This window comes from Triturus cristatus, chromosome 9, assembly GCF_964204655.1.
Source record: "Triturus cristatus chromosome 9, aTriCri1.1, whole genome shotgun sequence".
Taxonomy (NCBI): domain Eukaryota; kingdom Metazoa; phylum Chordata; class Amphibia; order Caudata; family Salamandridae; genus Triturus; species Triturus cristatus.
The window spans coordinates 328,859,996-328,876,228 of record NC_140592.1 but is presented as its reverse complement, the minus strand read 5'-3'; the positions used below and the strand labels follow the sequence as shown (position 1 = coordinate 328,876,228).

Sequence of the window (16,233 nt, the reverse complement as noted above, 5' to 3'; positions counted from 1 at the left end):
AGCACCATATACTCTTAATGGCATTACTGCACTTTCAATGCCTAAGAATTGGATTAGACGCTGTAGGGGTACAGGGCACATGCAACTGTACCCTCACCGCTGGTATAGTGCACACAGCTAGAGGGGTGGCTGATCTATGGCAGTGCAGTGTGTTGTAGGCATGGTCATGTCGACTCTTCACTTTGTTTTGCTCCAAACATGCGGCCTGCAAAGGCAGTGTGTGTAAAGGTACAGGGCCTTTAAACGGGCCTTAATAAGTGCTGCAGCTCTTAGAGGCCTTCTCTGGCCACAGTGCCATGGGTACCTGTGGTACCATTTACCAGGGCTAACCTGTGGCCAGAGTGCCAGTTGGTTTTTGGTTTTAGGGAGAGAACATAGACCCTGGGTACCTTTTTTGGCAGGAGCCCATGGCACATTCAGAGTACTTCAGCAAAAAGTGGGGGCAACCATGCAAAAAGACAGCACTTTCTTACAGGTACCCATACTTACTACCGTGTGAATTAGATGACTTCTTTTTTTACACATTGCCTTACATTTGGAAGGCAGAAATGCATGGAAAGTCAATTGGTAATAACCCGTGTTCTACAATCTGGCGCCCCCCCCCAATCTCCCAATAAAAATGGTACCTCTCTGCCTGCGGCAGGAAGCTCCCCAAAATGTACTGTGGACACTTCAAAATTATCAATCGCTAAACAATCTGGTTTTGCGAGGGAGTCACCTGTGTTTTTGGTCTCGAGCTCGGAGGCCATCTACGGAAACATACCAAACCCCGATATTCAGGTATCATTTTTAGTGTGGGTAGATAATTAGTAGCGGCCCAGTGATCCCACAACTTTCCCATACAGAAAAGTGACACGTGTTTTTTTTTATTTTTTGTTTCCTTTCTTTTTGCTAAGTTTGAGATTCGCAGAGGATTCTAGGTAGGAAAATGTTGGGAGATCCATGCAAGCCGCCCCTCCCTGGACTTCCCTGGGTGTCTAGTTTTCAAAAAAGTCTGGGTTCTGTAGGTTTCCTTAGATGGCCGGTGAGCTCGGGACCTGGGGAGGTCTAGCTTGGGTGGATCCCCCTGTTTTCCTACCCACAATTCCCCGCAAACCTCAATTAGGTAAAAGTCGAATTTTCTTCTATTTTTTTTTTTGTGCGAAATTTGTGGGATCACAGCAACCGCATATTTCCTACCACTCAGCGTTCCCCTTGCTCTACCGATAAAAATGATACCTCACTTGTGTAGGTGGGCGAAGTGCCTGCGACGGGGACGGGCCAAAATCTTGTCGAGATTAAGGGGGGAAACAGAGGGTCATAAAGGGCAGTGTCTTTATATGTTTTTAGGCTGAGGGGAACACTGGGTGTTGGGAAATTTATACTCTGAGAACAGTAGTATTATATACCTAGCATCTATACACTAATTCAGGATCTTCCTACAGAAAACCGCTTTTGATGTTTTCCCATGTAAAAGTAGTTGGTCATGGAGCACGGGCAGGGCGGCTGAAGTTGTGAACATGAATGCATTGGAACTGCTCTAGGAAAACCCTTTTCCCCATCCATAAAGTTGGCTAGTTTGAACATGAATATATTTAAGCACATAACTTGGTCAGCAACAAATTGCTATTAAATGATCATACATTGAGAAGTTTGAGTGACTCAGTATCGAAAAATGTGGCCTTTTTGCAGCTTAAGTAGGAGTGAGCGCAGTGGAAGGTACAGTTCTGGCTTTGATCGAGATGGTCGCGACTACCGTGATGATCGGGAATATAGATCCCGTAGAAGAGAATCTGACCACAGGAGGTCGAGCGATGAAAGACGGGGTGATAGATATGACGATTACCGTGATTATGACAGCCCAGAGGTAAGAGCTAAAAACAAAGGCTTGTTAATTGCATGTATTTTAGTGTAACAATTTCATGTAGTGAAAGTATGAATTTCAGAGGACCTTAATTGGCATCTTTATCAGTGCATTATATTGTGCTTATTTTCAGATTTGTTTACAGCACTTGTACCATGCCAACCAGCATCTTAAAATGACTTAAGCTATTGACCTTAGGGTGACTTCACCCTTGCAGTGTACACCCTACGTGGGGGAGTGGGCACAATACCTAATCCTGATTGGAGAGGGCCTGCCACTTGCAAGATGTGCACAGAAACGTGGGCTTCACCACGCCTCCCCCACCTGCGGGGTGGGGTTCGGAGAGGTGGGCACACCTTCTGGGGTGTGGTAATTTTTCCCGCCTGTCTTCCAGCCGAAAAAGAGGGTAGATGGGAAGGGGGCCTTGTAAGAAAGTAGCTCTGTATATACTGAACCAAAGTAAGGTTGTGTGCACAGAGTCCACAGTCCCCAGAGGTTTGGCAGAGGCTAAAGTTGGATAGAACCTTACTCTGTAAAGTGGTAGCTTGGTCGAGCAGTAAGGCAGTATCAGAGGACAGTGTAAAGCATTTGTTGTACACACTGTCAGCAAATGGTCTCACACACTCGAAGAACTGAACTCTAGGCCAATGGTTTTGTATAAAAATATGTAGTTTTATTTTAGAACCAACAATGGGTATCAATATATACTTTCTCAGAATGAGATGCTTTAGATACAGTTGTTGCAATAGGCAACACAATTTCAAACACAATTATACATTGAGCTCAATGGGAATTTCTAGTTAAATGCAATTGATTACTTTTTGGCTTACTTTTCTTACCACAGGATTGGATCCTAGATTCAGTCCTGGGACATCTCCTGTAAACAGTTGAAAGAAATCGTATGTTACACAGGCGATTTTTAAGGAATATTTTTGTATGTTTCAAAAATCTGCAAAAACCAGGCAATGTTGTCCCATGGAGGAAAATCAAGTTACTGATAAGTACGGTTGTAATTACTTTTCAGGGTCAGTGCTGGGCACCAAGTCTGGGAAGGCTCACTATGGCGGCATGCCTTTGAATCTGCCCCCTGCCCATCCTGGGGGAGAAGACCTAGCACCTCGCCCAGGACATGCATTGTTGCAGGCCCAGGAGAGCAGATGGCTCTCTATCCAGGGGTCCAGCAACATGTCTGCTGGGTGGCAGCCTAGGTAGCCTCTCAGGACTTTAATTGTTGGTTAGGTTCAGGGCCATTCTAAGTTGTCCTTTGTTGTGCATTTTACATTAAATCCCACACTGGCATCAGTGTGGGTTTAATGTGCTGGGAAGTTTGATACCAAACTTCTCAGTCTTCAGTGTAGCCATCATGGTGCTGTGGAGTTCGTGTTTGACGAGCTCTCAGCACCATGTACTCTTAAATGGCAGCACTGCACTTAAGGTGCCCAGGAATGTACCTGGGTACTGTAGGGGCACAGGGCTCCTGCGCCCACACCATTGGCATAAGGCACCCAGCTAGAGGGGTGGCTGATGTATGCCATGGCAGTGTAGGTGATGGGCATGGCACACAGGGATGTGTGCCATGTCGACTGTTTTTGTCTTGACGACCTCCCAGCACCATTTACTCTTAATGGCAGCACTGCACTTACAATGCTCAGGAATGGACCTGGGTACTGTAGGGGTGCAGGGCTCATGCACCTGTATCCTCACCGCTGGCATAGTGCACCCAGTTAGAGGGGGGACTGAGGTATGCCAGGGCAGTGTTTGTGGGCATGGCACACGTGTGCCATATCGACTGTTGTTCTGCACCAAGACCCTCGGCCTGCAAAGGCAGTGTGTGTGTGTGTGTGTCAGGGTACAGGGCCTCTAAGGGTGGCACAATAAGTGCTTGCACCCCTTAAGAGGTCTTCTCTGGTCATAGTGCCTTGGGTACCTAGGGTACCATTTACCAGGGGCTGACATGGCCAGAGATGCCAATTGGGTTAGGCTTCAATGCAGTTTTAGGGAAGGAACACAGGCCCTGGGCATCTGATTGGCAGGAGCCCAGGGTACACTCAGTCAAAGTACATCAGCAATTCAGCAGAAAGGGGGGGCATACCATGCAAGAAAGATGGCACTTTCTCACAGGTCTGCTCCTGATAGGAGAGGCTAGGGGTCGTGTTACAGAGGTGTCGGCCTTTGAAGCTCCCCTGCCACAGATCGTTCTTCCAGGCCTCGGGGAGCTGTGACCACCTCTGCCCAGGATATTCTTTGTTTCTGGGCTCAGGCAGCGAAGGCTCCCAGCCCAAGGGTCAGGAAACATTTCTCGTGATGGCAGGGTGGTGTGTACAAGTCATGGAACCCACCAGCGGCTGTTCATTTTTTTAGGGGTATCTCTAAGGTGCCCTCTGCTTTTTTTCATTAAATCCTACACTGGCTCCCATGTGGGTTTAGTGTGCCGAGAAGTTTGATACCTGACTTTCCAGTTTAATGACAAACTCCCAGCACCATATACTCTTAATGGCATTACTGCACTTACAATGTCTAAGAATTGGTCTAGACACTTTAGGGGTACAGGCCTTACGCACCTGTAACCTCACAACTGGTATAGTGCACCCAGCTAGAGGGATGGCTGACCTATACCAGGTCAGTGGGTTGAAATGCATGGCGCACAGATGTGCCATGTCAACTGTTCACTTTGTTCTGCACTATAACACACAGCCTTCAATGGCTGTGTGTGTATAGGTATAGGCCTCTAAAGGGTAGCACAATACGTATTGCAACTCTTAGAGGCCTTCTGTGGCACAGTACCCATGGTACGTTTTACATGGGACTGACTTAGTCAAAGGTGCCAATTTGGAGGTACAAAGTACAGTTTTTGGAAAGAACACATTCACTGGGAACCTGATTGGCGTAGACCCTGGGCACATCAAGTCAAAGTGCATCAGTAGTCTGGCAAAAAGTGGTTGGGGGCGGTACTGCAACAGAAACCCAGCTTCCTACACCACGCAAATATGTTTTAGGTGTATTTTTTACTTTTAGAATAAAATCCACTCCTGGTTTAGTTCTTCTGAATGTCTTTCCTTTAAAAAAGGAGTATTCTATATAAATAGCCATAAAACATGCATACCGTTTTTGTCTCGGAACCTCAAACCTGAGCATGCAGCTCATTATAGAACAAGCATTGGCATAGCCAATAGGTCTCGCCTTTGAGACCTTGTATGTCTTTAGCCAGAGCTGTTAGCTTTGCCGATGTTTTCAAGCTACAGTGTGGCTGCTGTGCAGCATGTTGAAAAGTTATAATAAAAAAGCATTGTAAGCATTTTCGTTATTGTATGTATAACCAAGAAGTTATGTATAACTGAACAACCCTATTAAACGAGTACTACAGTGCATTTACATTTTTTCAGGAAGGTATTTATGTGGTTTCCTTCGTTAGAATAAATGGTGATAAACATGGAAGTACCCAAATACTTCCAGCTATTAATCTCTATTTTTATGCATTACTTTGTTAGTAGACAAGATCCACATGACCATTTAATAGTACCGTTACACAATTGATACATAGTAATGTTAAAAGCAGAATAGAATTGTACTCATGAAACAGAAGTAAGATTAAAAACAAATTTCTTACCAGCTCAGGAATTAGTCAAGCTCAATTTTATAATGTAAAAAAAAGATTTCTGCACAAGATTATTCCCCCATGGTAGCAGAGAAGTAAAGAAATAGATGTTTTTTTCTATTTGTTTACTTTTGCAGCATTCGCTGAACCGGCGCTTTACTCATGGTTAAAGGTTAAGTGCCGGTGCCGCGATTGCTGCAAAAGCGCGGCACCGGTGCTTTGATGGCAGTTGTGCGCGTAACAGCAAGCTGGTGGCCGGCTGCCTCTGGGTAGCACTTCCAAAACCCGCTTACTAAATGTCTCGCTTGAGACAGCGCTTGCGCTGGCTCAGGTGAGACCTAAAAAAATTTTTGTGTGCAAGATTTCTTTATTGAGTTTTAGAAGAAAACGATGGTGCATAACCGGATATAATCGCATTGAACGTCTTAAGTCGGTCCTAGGCATAGGATAATGACACAGCCACTCCAGCATTGTAAAGAAACAGAGTACATGACTGATAACTGCTGCATACCGTGAACAATGCCCCATCTACTGAGATGATAATTATCCTGCAAAGACGGAACGACATTGCAACTTTCCTGGCTCCTTAAACCCCTAGGCCTCCTACAGCTGTTACCCAGATCATCTAAAGGCTCCCTTTATCGCACCGTTTTGTTTGATCTGGTAATTCATTTTGTTTATTATGTGATTGCAGTCTGATATTTAAGTCAGCTGAGTAAGCCATTTTGTCCCCATGGATGGAATTCGACTGTTGCCTCCAGTGTTTCAAGATGCACAGTTTAGCCATCGCCAGTGCAATTGCCAGCCAGTATTTAATGTGCAGTAGGGCGTGTCCCTTGAACTTTCATCATCCTCCTCCCCCTGGCTGGGTCAAAATTGGCCACACCTCACCTGAGTACCCAGATAGCTAAAAGCAGCCAAAATAGTGCATCTGCCTTCCCCACAGCGCCACCAGTTATCATGTGGGCTCAGTTCACTGTGCAGCTTAGCTGGAGACCAGTACCAATAGTGCAGCAGTTTAAAGTATGTGAATTTCAATCTACCTTTGTGGCGTTGTGTGGTCATCCATCTGCAACTCCCAGGCTTTAGGAGAGTAGTTATGTCTCACAGCAGTTTACCAGTGAAGCAGTCTCGCTTCAAGGGTGGGGAGGGAGTGGCAGCTGTGCAGCAACAGCCCATACATCCCTGACCACGTACCCAACTTCTTGATATGTGTATCGGTAAAGGATCCAACAATAAACGCCCCCTCCTTCAATTTGTCAGTGACAGTGCCACAATTGTATTTATGCCACCTCTGCCCCAGCCCATTCCCTAAGGACAACTAAAATGATATAATTGTACCCTCCATATTCAGTGCACTTCATTAAGGCTGTTCTGTATTATACACTAATATGTTTGTATGTGGTCGCATTCCCATAGTCTGTGCATAAATGTGCCCACCTGACCACATTGTCGTTTAGTCTCCTCTCTCAGCTCTACCCATACGTACCAAACTGGGTCCTTTGATCTATACTCTGTGGAGAATTTTGAGTTGCATTAGCCGGAGTCTAGCCGAGATCGCTACCACCCTAGGTGGAGGACACTGCCTCTTGCCACTCCTCATCTAGCTCGATGCCGTCCCTCACCCATTTTTCTCGGAGCGTGCGGAGAGGATCAGCCATATTATTGATTAATTTCTTGTAAGTTAGAGTTTTTCGGGCAGGTGGCAGTCCAGGTGGCAGTCTAGTAGTCTATCTTCAAGTGGAGAGGGTTCTGCGGGGGAGGAGCCTCTCTGGATATGTGATCGAAGGGTGTGACGAATCTGTGTGTATCTAAAGCGCAAATTCAGTTCATTAAGGCTGTGTTAAAGTAGTACAGAAATGCACAAGTAAAGGTCGAATGCGTGCAGCGTTGTCTGTACAACTTACATGGGTGACTTTAAATATGACTTCAGTAAAGCAACTAATGCTAAATCTTCAGCTGCCACAAATCGAAATAAACATTTGACATGTTGAGTAGCCCACCTCTAACATTAGTTACGTTGCTTGTAAAAAGGTACCTTGGAGCTCAGAAGGCATAATTGCATAATTTGTAAGATACAGCACACTAAGAAGGTAACTTTTAAGCATGGTTGACTAACGCCACCACGTTAAAATCAGACCATAAATTAGCATGTATTTTTAATGTACTTATTGAAGACCAATTTTCCTTTATGACAGAGGGATCGTGTGAGAAGGAACAGTGACCGATCGGAAGATGGGTACCACTCTGATGGGGACTACGCTGAACAGGACTATAGACAGGACCTTGGCGATGAGCGGGAAAGCAAAACAATCATGTTGCGGGGGCTTCCCATCACAGTCACAGACTACTCTGTAAGTTTATAAAGCAAATCGTTTCTGTACTGTTTTGCATGTCTAGAGTACTGCATTAAGTGACCTGCATTTATATATCTGAAACTTTATTACTGATTGGGTACTCAGTTGCATGAATTGATTAACTGGAACTGTAGGAAGCTGACTCTTTGTATACTATACCAAAATGAGGTATAGTGTGCACAGTCCAGTGGGACCTCAAAGGTAGGCAGAGGTAAAAGTAGATAGCACCTTACTCTCTATTTGTGGTAGTGCGGGCGAGCAGTAAGGCTTTATCGGAGGTAGTGTTAAGCATTTGTTGTACAGTCTCAGGCAAGAAATGTCACTCAGGCCAATTTGTTTGTATCAAATATTTAGTTATTTTGTTTCTAGAACCAAGCCTGGTGCAGGTAAATTACTTTGTCGTGGGAGTAGGTTTTCTGGGGTTAGAACCAGGGTTCCCCCAGGACCACACACAAAGCACCCTCCGCTGCATTGGGGAGGCTGGGTGCAGAGTGCTAAGGCCCAATATTATCTAATGGGGGATGGGGGCATGCGATTGGTGGCTGCTCACGAGCAGGCCACAGGGTTGTGGTAGCAAACCTCCTGGTGTTAGGCTCAGGTCAAAGGGGGATCCGGTTTAGCGCACAAAGGGCACCCACAGTGGCACAAGCGAGGACGGGTGCAGGTTTCTGGTTTAGCATTGGGTGCCCTGTTTTCAAATGGGAATTCTCTGGTTGCAACAAACACTTGAAGCTCGGGAAAGAAGATCTTCTGGAGGTGACCACCGGTTGGAGAGGTAAGTTGGGATACTGGGACACCGTCGGTTGGGTCACCCAAGGCTGTGGGACGTCTGGTGCAGGCGTGTCTTGAGGCATCTGATTTTCTCACCTGCTCCAGTCGTGTATCCTCCAGAAAGGGGCTGCAGGCGTTGATTGGAGATTTGAGGCAGGTCCGAGATCACCAGATCTTAGCTCAGGCTCGCCGGGGAGACCTCCTCGTGGTGTTGGTTCACTGTAACTGAGCTATGGGCGTCTGGTGCAGAGTGGCGCAGACTCACGGTTTTGGCCGTAGCCAGCCTGTGGGTGAGTAAATCCAGTGCTCATGGGAGACTAAGTCTTGGTATGTCCCACGGTTGCGCAAGTGTCATACCTTCTGGGGTCATTGGCATACTGCATCTTCATTGTCCCAAATGCCAGGCTACAAATGCGTCCTCTCCAGCAGGCTTTGGAGGATCAGTGGTCAAAAGTCTGACCGCTGGGTAGACTTAGTGGTTCTCCTTCAGGCAGCCAAGGATTCACTCAAATGGTGAATGAAACGTTCTCACCTACTGAAAGGAGTTCCTTTCCATCAGGATCGTCCCAGCCAGAGTATTATCATGGACACTTCCCTCCAGATTGGTGAGCTCACATGGGTCCTCTCCAAGTAGAGGGATTTTCGTCAGAGGCCAAAAGGGGATGATGTATCAATGTGTTGGAACTGAGCCGTACATCTTGCACTCAAGTCATTGCCCCTTTCCATCCACACACGCTCCCTGTTGATTCAGATGGACCACACCACAACCATGTATTACCTGAACAAACTGGGAGGAAGCAGGACTAGACTCCTCTCACAGGAGGCTTGAACCATATGGAGTGCCTGCTCGCAAGGACGTTGACCATTTCTGGGATTCACCTCCTAGTTACACTCAATGTTAATGCAGACTCTTTTAAGTTGGTACTTCGTTGAAGCTTACGACCTGGGTGCTAATTCAACGAAGTCGAGCAGGACATCTTCCAATGATGGGTTTTTCCAGACACCGACCTACCCATTTGTGGACGCAACAAACCCGAAATGCCTCATCCCAGGGTCAGGTAGGTACAGTTGTTACACCCTCAGCGGCGCAGGGGCAGCCAGGTGCAGAGTGAGTTAGGCCCAATGTTATCCTAAGGGAGGTAGGGGGGGCCTTGGTTGGTGGCGCCGCTGTGGGAGCTGGGCTCCTGGTAACTTGCTCAGGGCAAATGGGGAAGTAGATAGGTGTAGAGGTTACACTGCCAGGGCCACTAGGGCGGCTGGGTGCAGGGTGCTTTTGAGCCTTCGGGCGCTCTATGGATTTCAATGGGAAAGCTCCTGGTTGAAAAAAGGCTGCAAGCTCGGGGACTAAGATTCTTCAGGTGCCACCACCACTTCGCGAGGTAAGTTGGGTAGTTGGAGGATAGGTAGGTACCCAGGAGTTGGGCATAGTGGGCCGTGGGCGTCGAGTGCAGGGGTGCCTTTTGGTGTTGGGAAATCTTACCCTCCTGTTGATCACGGTTGGGGGGTACCTGGTTCTGAGGCTGCAGGCGTCCGGAGCGTCGAGGGAAGTCCTTGTCTGCCGGACTCTGGGTCAGTCGCCGTGGGGGTCATCCTCGTGGTCTTTGTTCACTCCGGCACAGGCCAGGCTTGTCTGGTGCCGGGTTCGCGGTTCCGGGCTGATGCCGGGGATTAGAAGCGGATTTTGAGCAGAGCTTCTGCCCATGGGAGTCCCAGGTGCTTAGAGCCAAAAGGTAGCCAGATCCTCCGGGGTTTGTGAGGTTGCTGGCCACAAGAGATGCCGGGTTGGAGCAGGTTCAAGGGGTCGACAGGCCGGTAGGGCTGGGGCAAAAGCAGTTGGTGTCTTCCTCTTCTTAGCAGCTGCACGGCAGGTCTTTTCTTCTTGCTCTTCTTTGTATTTTGGAATCTGGGGAAGGAAGGTTCAGGGTGCCCCTAAATACTAGATTTAGGGGTGTTACAGGTAGGTAAAGGGCAGGGACCAATGGGTCCCTGTCCTGGGGTGGGTACACCCCCTATTCTCGCCACTCCTGTGGGAGGGGGGCAGTAGCCTAGTCCTTATTGCGCAGGGCCTCCCATCTTCAATATTGCGAGCGCCCAGAGATGTGCTTCACCTCCCCCACCTGAGGGGTGGGGTTGGCAGGCTGGCACATCCCCTGTCCTTATTTGGGGTTTCCAGCCAGGCTTCCTGCCAGAGTGGGGGCTGCAAGTGGCCTGGGGAAGCTCACAGAGGCGGCATGCCTTTGAAGCTTCCCCCGTCCATCCTCTGGGAGACCTAGCACCTCGCCCAGGATGTTCATTGTTGCAGGCCCAGGAGAGCGGATGGCTCTCTACCCAGGGGTCCAGTGACATGTCTGCTGTGTGATACCAAACTTCTCAGTCTTCAGTGTAGCCATCATGGTGCTGTGGAGTTTGTGTTGACTATCTCCCAGCACCATATACTCTTAAATGGCAACACTGCACTTAGTGTCCAGGAATGGACCTGGGTACTGTAGGGGCACAGGGCTCATGCACCTGTACCCACACCACTGGCATATTGCACCCAGCTAGATGGGTGGCTGATGTATGCCAGGGCAGTGTGTTGTGGGCATGGCACACAGGGATGTGCGCCTTGTCGACTGTTTTTTTTTCTGCACCTAGAATGAAATGAAACGTAGATTTGTAAAGCGCGAATTGCTGCCCTGAGGCATCCAAGCGCTACCCGAAGTGTGATGAGTTATCAGAGGTGAAAAGCCGGAGTTAGTTTGGAGAGGTAAAAAGAAAAGTCGGCCTCGGCCTGCAAGGGCACTCAGCCTGCAGGGGCAGTGTGTGTGTCAGGGTACAGGGCCTCTAAGGGTGGCACAATAAGTGCTGCAGCCCTTGGGGGCATTCTCTGGTCACAAGGCCCTCGGTACCTAGTGTACCATTTACCAGGGGCTGACATATGGCCAGAGATGCCAATTGGGTTTAGACTTCAACACAGTTTTAGGGAAGGAACATAGGCCCTGGGTACCTGATTGGCAGGAGCCCAGGGCACACTCAAAGTACATCAGCAATTCTGTAAAAAGTGGGGGAATACCATGCAAGAAAGATGGCACCTTCTCACACTCGGGCTCTGCTAGCACGCTATGATGGGTCTCATTACGATGAGTTAGAAAAACTCCTCCAACACCTACCCGATCAGTACAAAGCAAAGGCTAATGACCTTATCCAGGAAGGCAAACTCATCACTAATTCTTCCATTAAGTGTTCACTAGATGCAGCAGACACAGCAGCTCGTGCAATAAATACTAGTGTGCTATTGCGCAGACACGCTTGGCTTAGTATTTCGGGATATAAACAGGAGGTACAATCCTCCATACTTAACCAACCCTTTGATAAGGAACATCTATTCGTGCCAGCTGTCGATACCTCTGAGAAAATGAAGGACACTGAGGTCTCAAAGTCTATGGGGGCTTTAGTTACCTACTAATAGGGGTGTTCGAGGCATATGAGCTGCAGATTACACACTTGTGCATAGATCGCCATCTGGTGTTGGGCCCGGATGTTTGCAGTTTGTTTTTTCTCTTGGAAAGTCTTTGGAAGTCACGAGGTCGGTGACTCCTCCTCTGGATCGTATTGCGCATGGGCTTCGGCTCCATCCTCAGTTTTGTTTTTTTCCGCCATCGTGCTCGGATGTAATCTTCGCGCTCCGGTTCCGAACAGCTTCCAGTTCAACGATCGACGCGCAATCCTCACCCCAAACTGCGGTGTTTCAATCACGATCTCCCCTACTCGCCGCGCATTCTCATCGGCGCAGACCTTCGGTTCCAGTCTGCGACGGCGGCCTTCGGGCCTCTCCAAGCTCCGGTCCTGGCTAATGGAAAGGACTCCATTTAAAAAGTGCCCTCGATGTGGGTCCAAATTTCCCCACACCGATCTCCACGAGGTATGCAATCTCTGCCTCTCCCCTGAACACGAGGCTCGAGACTGTCCGGCGTGTAAGTCCTTCCGGTCCAAAAAGACTATTCGGGACCGAAGAGCCAGAAGAACTATGGCACACTCCTCGACGACTGTTCCGGACGACCTCTTCGGAGAAGGCATCGATGCTCCAGAGCGTTACACCGACTAGGGCCTCGTCAGCGCTTCGGAAGCAAACGACTCAGATGTGGAGGACATCACCCCCCCCCCCACACACACACACACCCCCCTGCCGGCACCGAAAAAGGCTCCGGTCACACCTTCGCCTCCGGGCCTAGGCAAGACCAAGGACACTGCTTCCAACACTGCACCTTCGGGCCCGGTAAAGAAGCCAAGCAAGCCTTCCGGCGGCTCTGGCTCGAGCCAGCCTATCGTTGGTGCTGATAAACACGCTTCGGCACCGAAAAAGAAGCTGACCTCCATATTGACACTCTGCGACCTCTCTGTTCAGAATACCGTCCCCCACCTCTTCCACCTTCTCCACCCCAACCTCATCGTTCTCCCACCCCTTCTCCACACGATGATGATCATGGGGACCCATATGATGACATAAGGGATATGCCCCAGGACCTACCCACAGGGGACCCCACCCCTACAGGATCTCCAGACCCATGGGACGACTACAATATCCCTGATGTCCCCAACGCCCCACAAGATGATCTTTACCCCTCCAGACCATCTCCACCAGAAGACTCATTGGGGTTCTACCATCTACTGCAAAGGGTGGCACACTATCACAGGGTAGACTTGCATACCGACCCCGTGGAGGAAGATTTCCTCCTCGACACATTTGACACCACACATAGGTCTACCTCCATACTACCTATGCTTAAAGGAGTGGTAAAGTATGCGCCAGAAGTTTTTAAGGACCCAGTTAGGGCCAGGGTCATTAACTCCTACATCGAGGAAAAAATACAAAGCTGCCCCCACAGATCCCTCCTACATCAGAGGGCCAGCGCCACAAGATTCTCTAGTGGTATCCACTGCACGTAAAAGGGCAAATTCTCAGGCGTCTGGCACCACCACCTGACAGAGTCAAAGCTACTGGACGCATCAGGAAAGCGCACTGCGTCACAAGCAGCCAATATGTGGCGTATCGCCAATACTCAAGCGCTATTGGCCAGATATGACAGGGCACATTATGACGAGTTAGAAAGCATAATGCACCACCTCCCTGAAAAATATAAAGCTAGAGCCAACAAACTAATTCAAGAGGTTAAGACTATTACTAACACCTTTATACGCTGTGCCCTAGATGCAGCAGACACAGCTTCCAGGGCCATCAATACCTGCGGCGTCCTCTGTCGCCATGCTTGGCTAAGAATATCAGTGTTTAAACCGGAGGTACAAGCCTCCATCCTTAACCATCCCTTTGACCAGGAACATCTATTTGGCCCAAAAGTGGATGAGGCCCTAGAAAAAATGAAGAAGGCTATGGATACGGCGAAATCCATGGGAGCCTTACAGTCACACCCTCCTAGACGCTCCTTTTGCCGCTCTTCCTTTCGAAGTACATCTAGAGGCGGCTACTCAGACACTGCGTCCACTTCATACAAATCCCCTACTCAGTCCACCTTCACGAGGGGTTATCAAAGATGCGGCTATAGGGGTAACCATAATAAAGGCAGAGGCAAAACAAACACCTCCCAACATTCCACCCAGGCAGCGCCCAATGTCACAGGAACATTTAATACTCCTAAAGCAGGAGGTAATACCTCCTACAGAAACGGGCAATAGAACCCGTTCCTACCAACCAACAAAACATGGGAGTCTACTCCCTATATTTTCTCATACCAAAAAGGGACGAGACCCTGCGACCCATCCTAGATCTCCGGCCTCTAAACACATACATACTCAGACCATTTTCATATGGTGATGCTTCAGCAGGTACTTCCGCTCCTCTCCCAAAATGACTTTTTGACCACCTTGGACCTAAAAGACGCTTATTTCCACATTCCAGTGCACAAAGCTCACCGGAAGTACCTCAGATTTGTAGTGGACGGACAGCACTTCCCATTCAAAGTGCTCCCGTTCTGAGTCACAACCGCGCCAAGGGTATTCACTAAGTGCCTAGCAGTGGTGGCAGCACATTTGCGAAGACAACACATCCACGTCTTCCCATACTTAGACGACTGGCTGATAAAAGCCAGGTCATACAATCAGCGTGTACAACACACGTCTACCACCATTCAACTACTCCACCAGCTGGGCTTCACAGTAAACCACCAGAAGTCCCATCTCCAACCATCCCACATAAAACAATACCTCGGTGCCGCCATAGACACGTCGAGCGCTAGCCTACCCCAATCCTGCCAGGATTGCAAGCATTCAAGCTCTACGCACAAAATTCATAGCGCAACACTCCCTTCCAGCTCGAGTGTTTATCCAACTAATGGGGATGATGGCTTCTTGCATATTCATAGTACCTCATGCAAGACTCCAGATGCGTCCTCTCCAAGAGTGCTTAGCGCGCCAATGGAACCAGGCCCAGGGTTAATTAACAGATCTGGTGTTGGTAGACGGTCGCACCCATCGCTCTCTGCAGTGGTGGAACACCACAAACCTTTCCAAAGGTCGACCGTTCCTGGACCCGGTTCCTCGAATAGTACGGACAATGGACGCATCGCTCTCCGGCTGGGGAGCTCATCTACTACATCTCACCACACAGGGGCAAGTGGACACCTCAACAAAAGTTACTCCATATCAACCATCTGGAGTTACTAGCAATCTTCTTAGCCCTAAAATCTTTTCAAACTCAAATTTCAGGCAAGGCAGTCCTGATCCGAACAGACAACATGACAGCCATGTATTCTATTCAAAAACAAGGCGGCACACACTCTCCACAGCTCTCACCTAGCACAGAGTATATGGAGATGGGCAATACCCCAGAAAATCTTTCTCTTAGCTCAGCATGTCCCAGGAGTCCAAAACACAGTGGCAGATCTGCTCAGCAGGCAGACACAACAGATCCACGAGTGGGAGCTTCAACCGTACTTTCAAATGTGGGGGCATCCACAGATAGACCTCTTCGCCACCCACAAACGCCAAATGCCCAAGCTTCGCCGCTAGATACCCACACCCATTGTCCAAAGGAAATGCGATATGGATGAACTGGTCAGGCAAATTTGCCTACGCTTTTCCACCTCTCCCACTAATTCCATTAGTGGTGCGAAAGCTACAACAGCATTCCCTCACACTGATCCTAGTAGCTCCAACATGGGCCAGACAACCGTGGTACACCACGCTGCTGGAACTCTCGGTAGTACCACACCAAAAGATACACCTCACCATGCCTCCTAACCCAGAACCATGGAGAGATCAGACACCCGGACCCAGCTCAGCTAAACCTTGCGATCTGGCTCCTGAAATCCTAGTATTCGGAGACCTAAACCTTCCCCCTGACTGTATTAACGTCATCAGAGAAGCTAGACGCCCTACCACTAGAGCCTGCTACGCTGCCAAGTGGAAAAGATTTGTGGTTTATTGCCATAACACAATCGATCCTCTAGACGTGTCTATACAACACATCATATGCTACTTACTCCACCTACAAAGGTGTAATCTAGCCTATACCTCCATTCGGCTACACCTCGCAGCAATTGCAGCTTACCTACAGAACAGGCAGCACCTATCACTTTTCAGAGTACCTGCCATTAAAGCCTTCATGGAAGGCCTAAAAAGAATAATTCTCCCCAGAGTACCACCCTCACCTGTGTGGAACTTAAATATCGTTC

At 48.6% G+C, this 16,233-nt stretch overlaps 1 protein-coding gene across 2 annotated transcripts in view; it reads left to right on the top strand.

Annotated features, from left to right (window-relative positions):
- RBM5 (RNA binding motif protein 5) overlaps nt 1-16,233 on the top strand; it is a 327,789-nt gene that overhangs the window by 19,176 nt on the left and 292,380 nt on the right. For both annotated transcript variants that reach the window (XM_085625066.1, XM_085625065.1), the window contains exons 3-4: nt 1,672-1,846; nt 7,637-7,792. In XM_085625066.1, the coding sequence (XP_085481192.1) occupies nt 1,672-1,846; nt 7,637-7,792 (331 nt within the window). The remainder of the gene's footprint in view (nt 1-1,671; nt 1,847-7,636; nt 7,793-16,233) is intronic.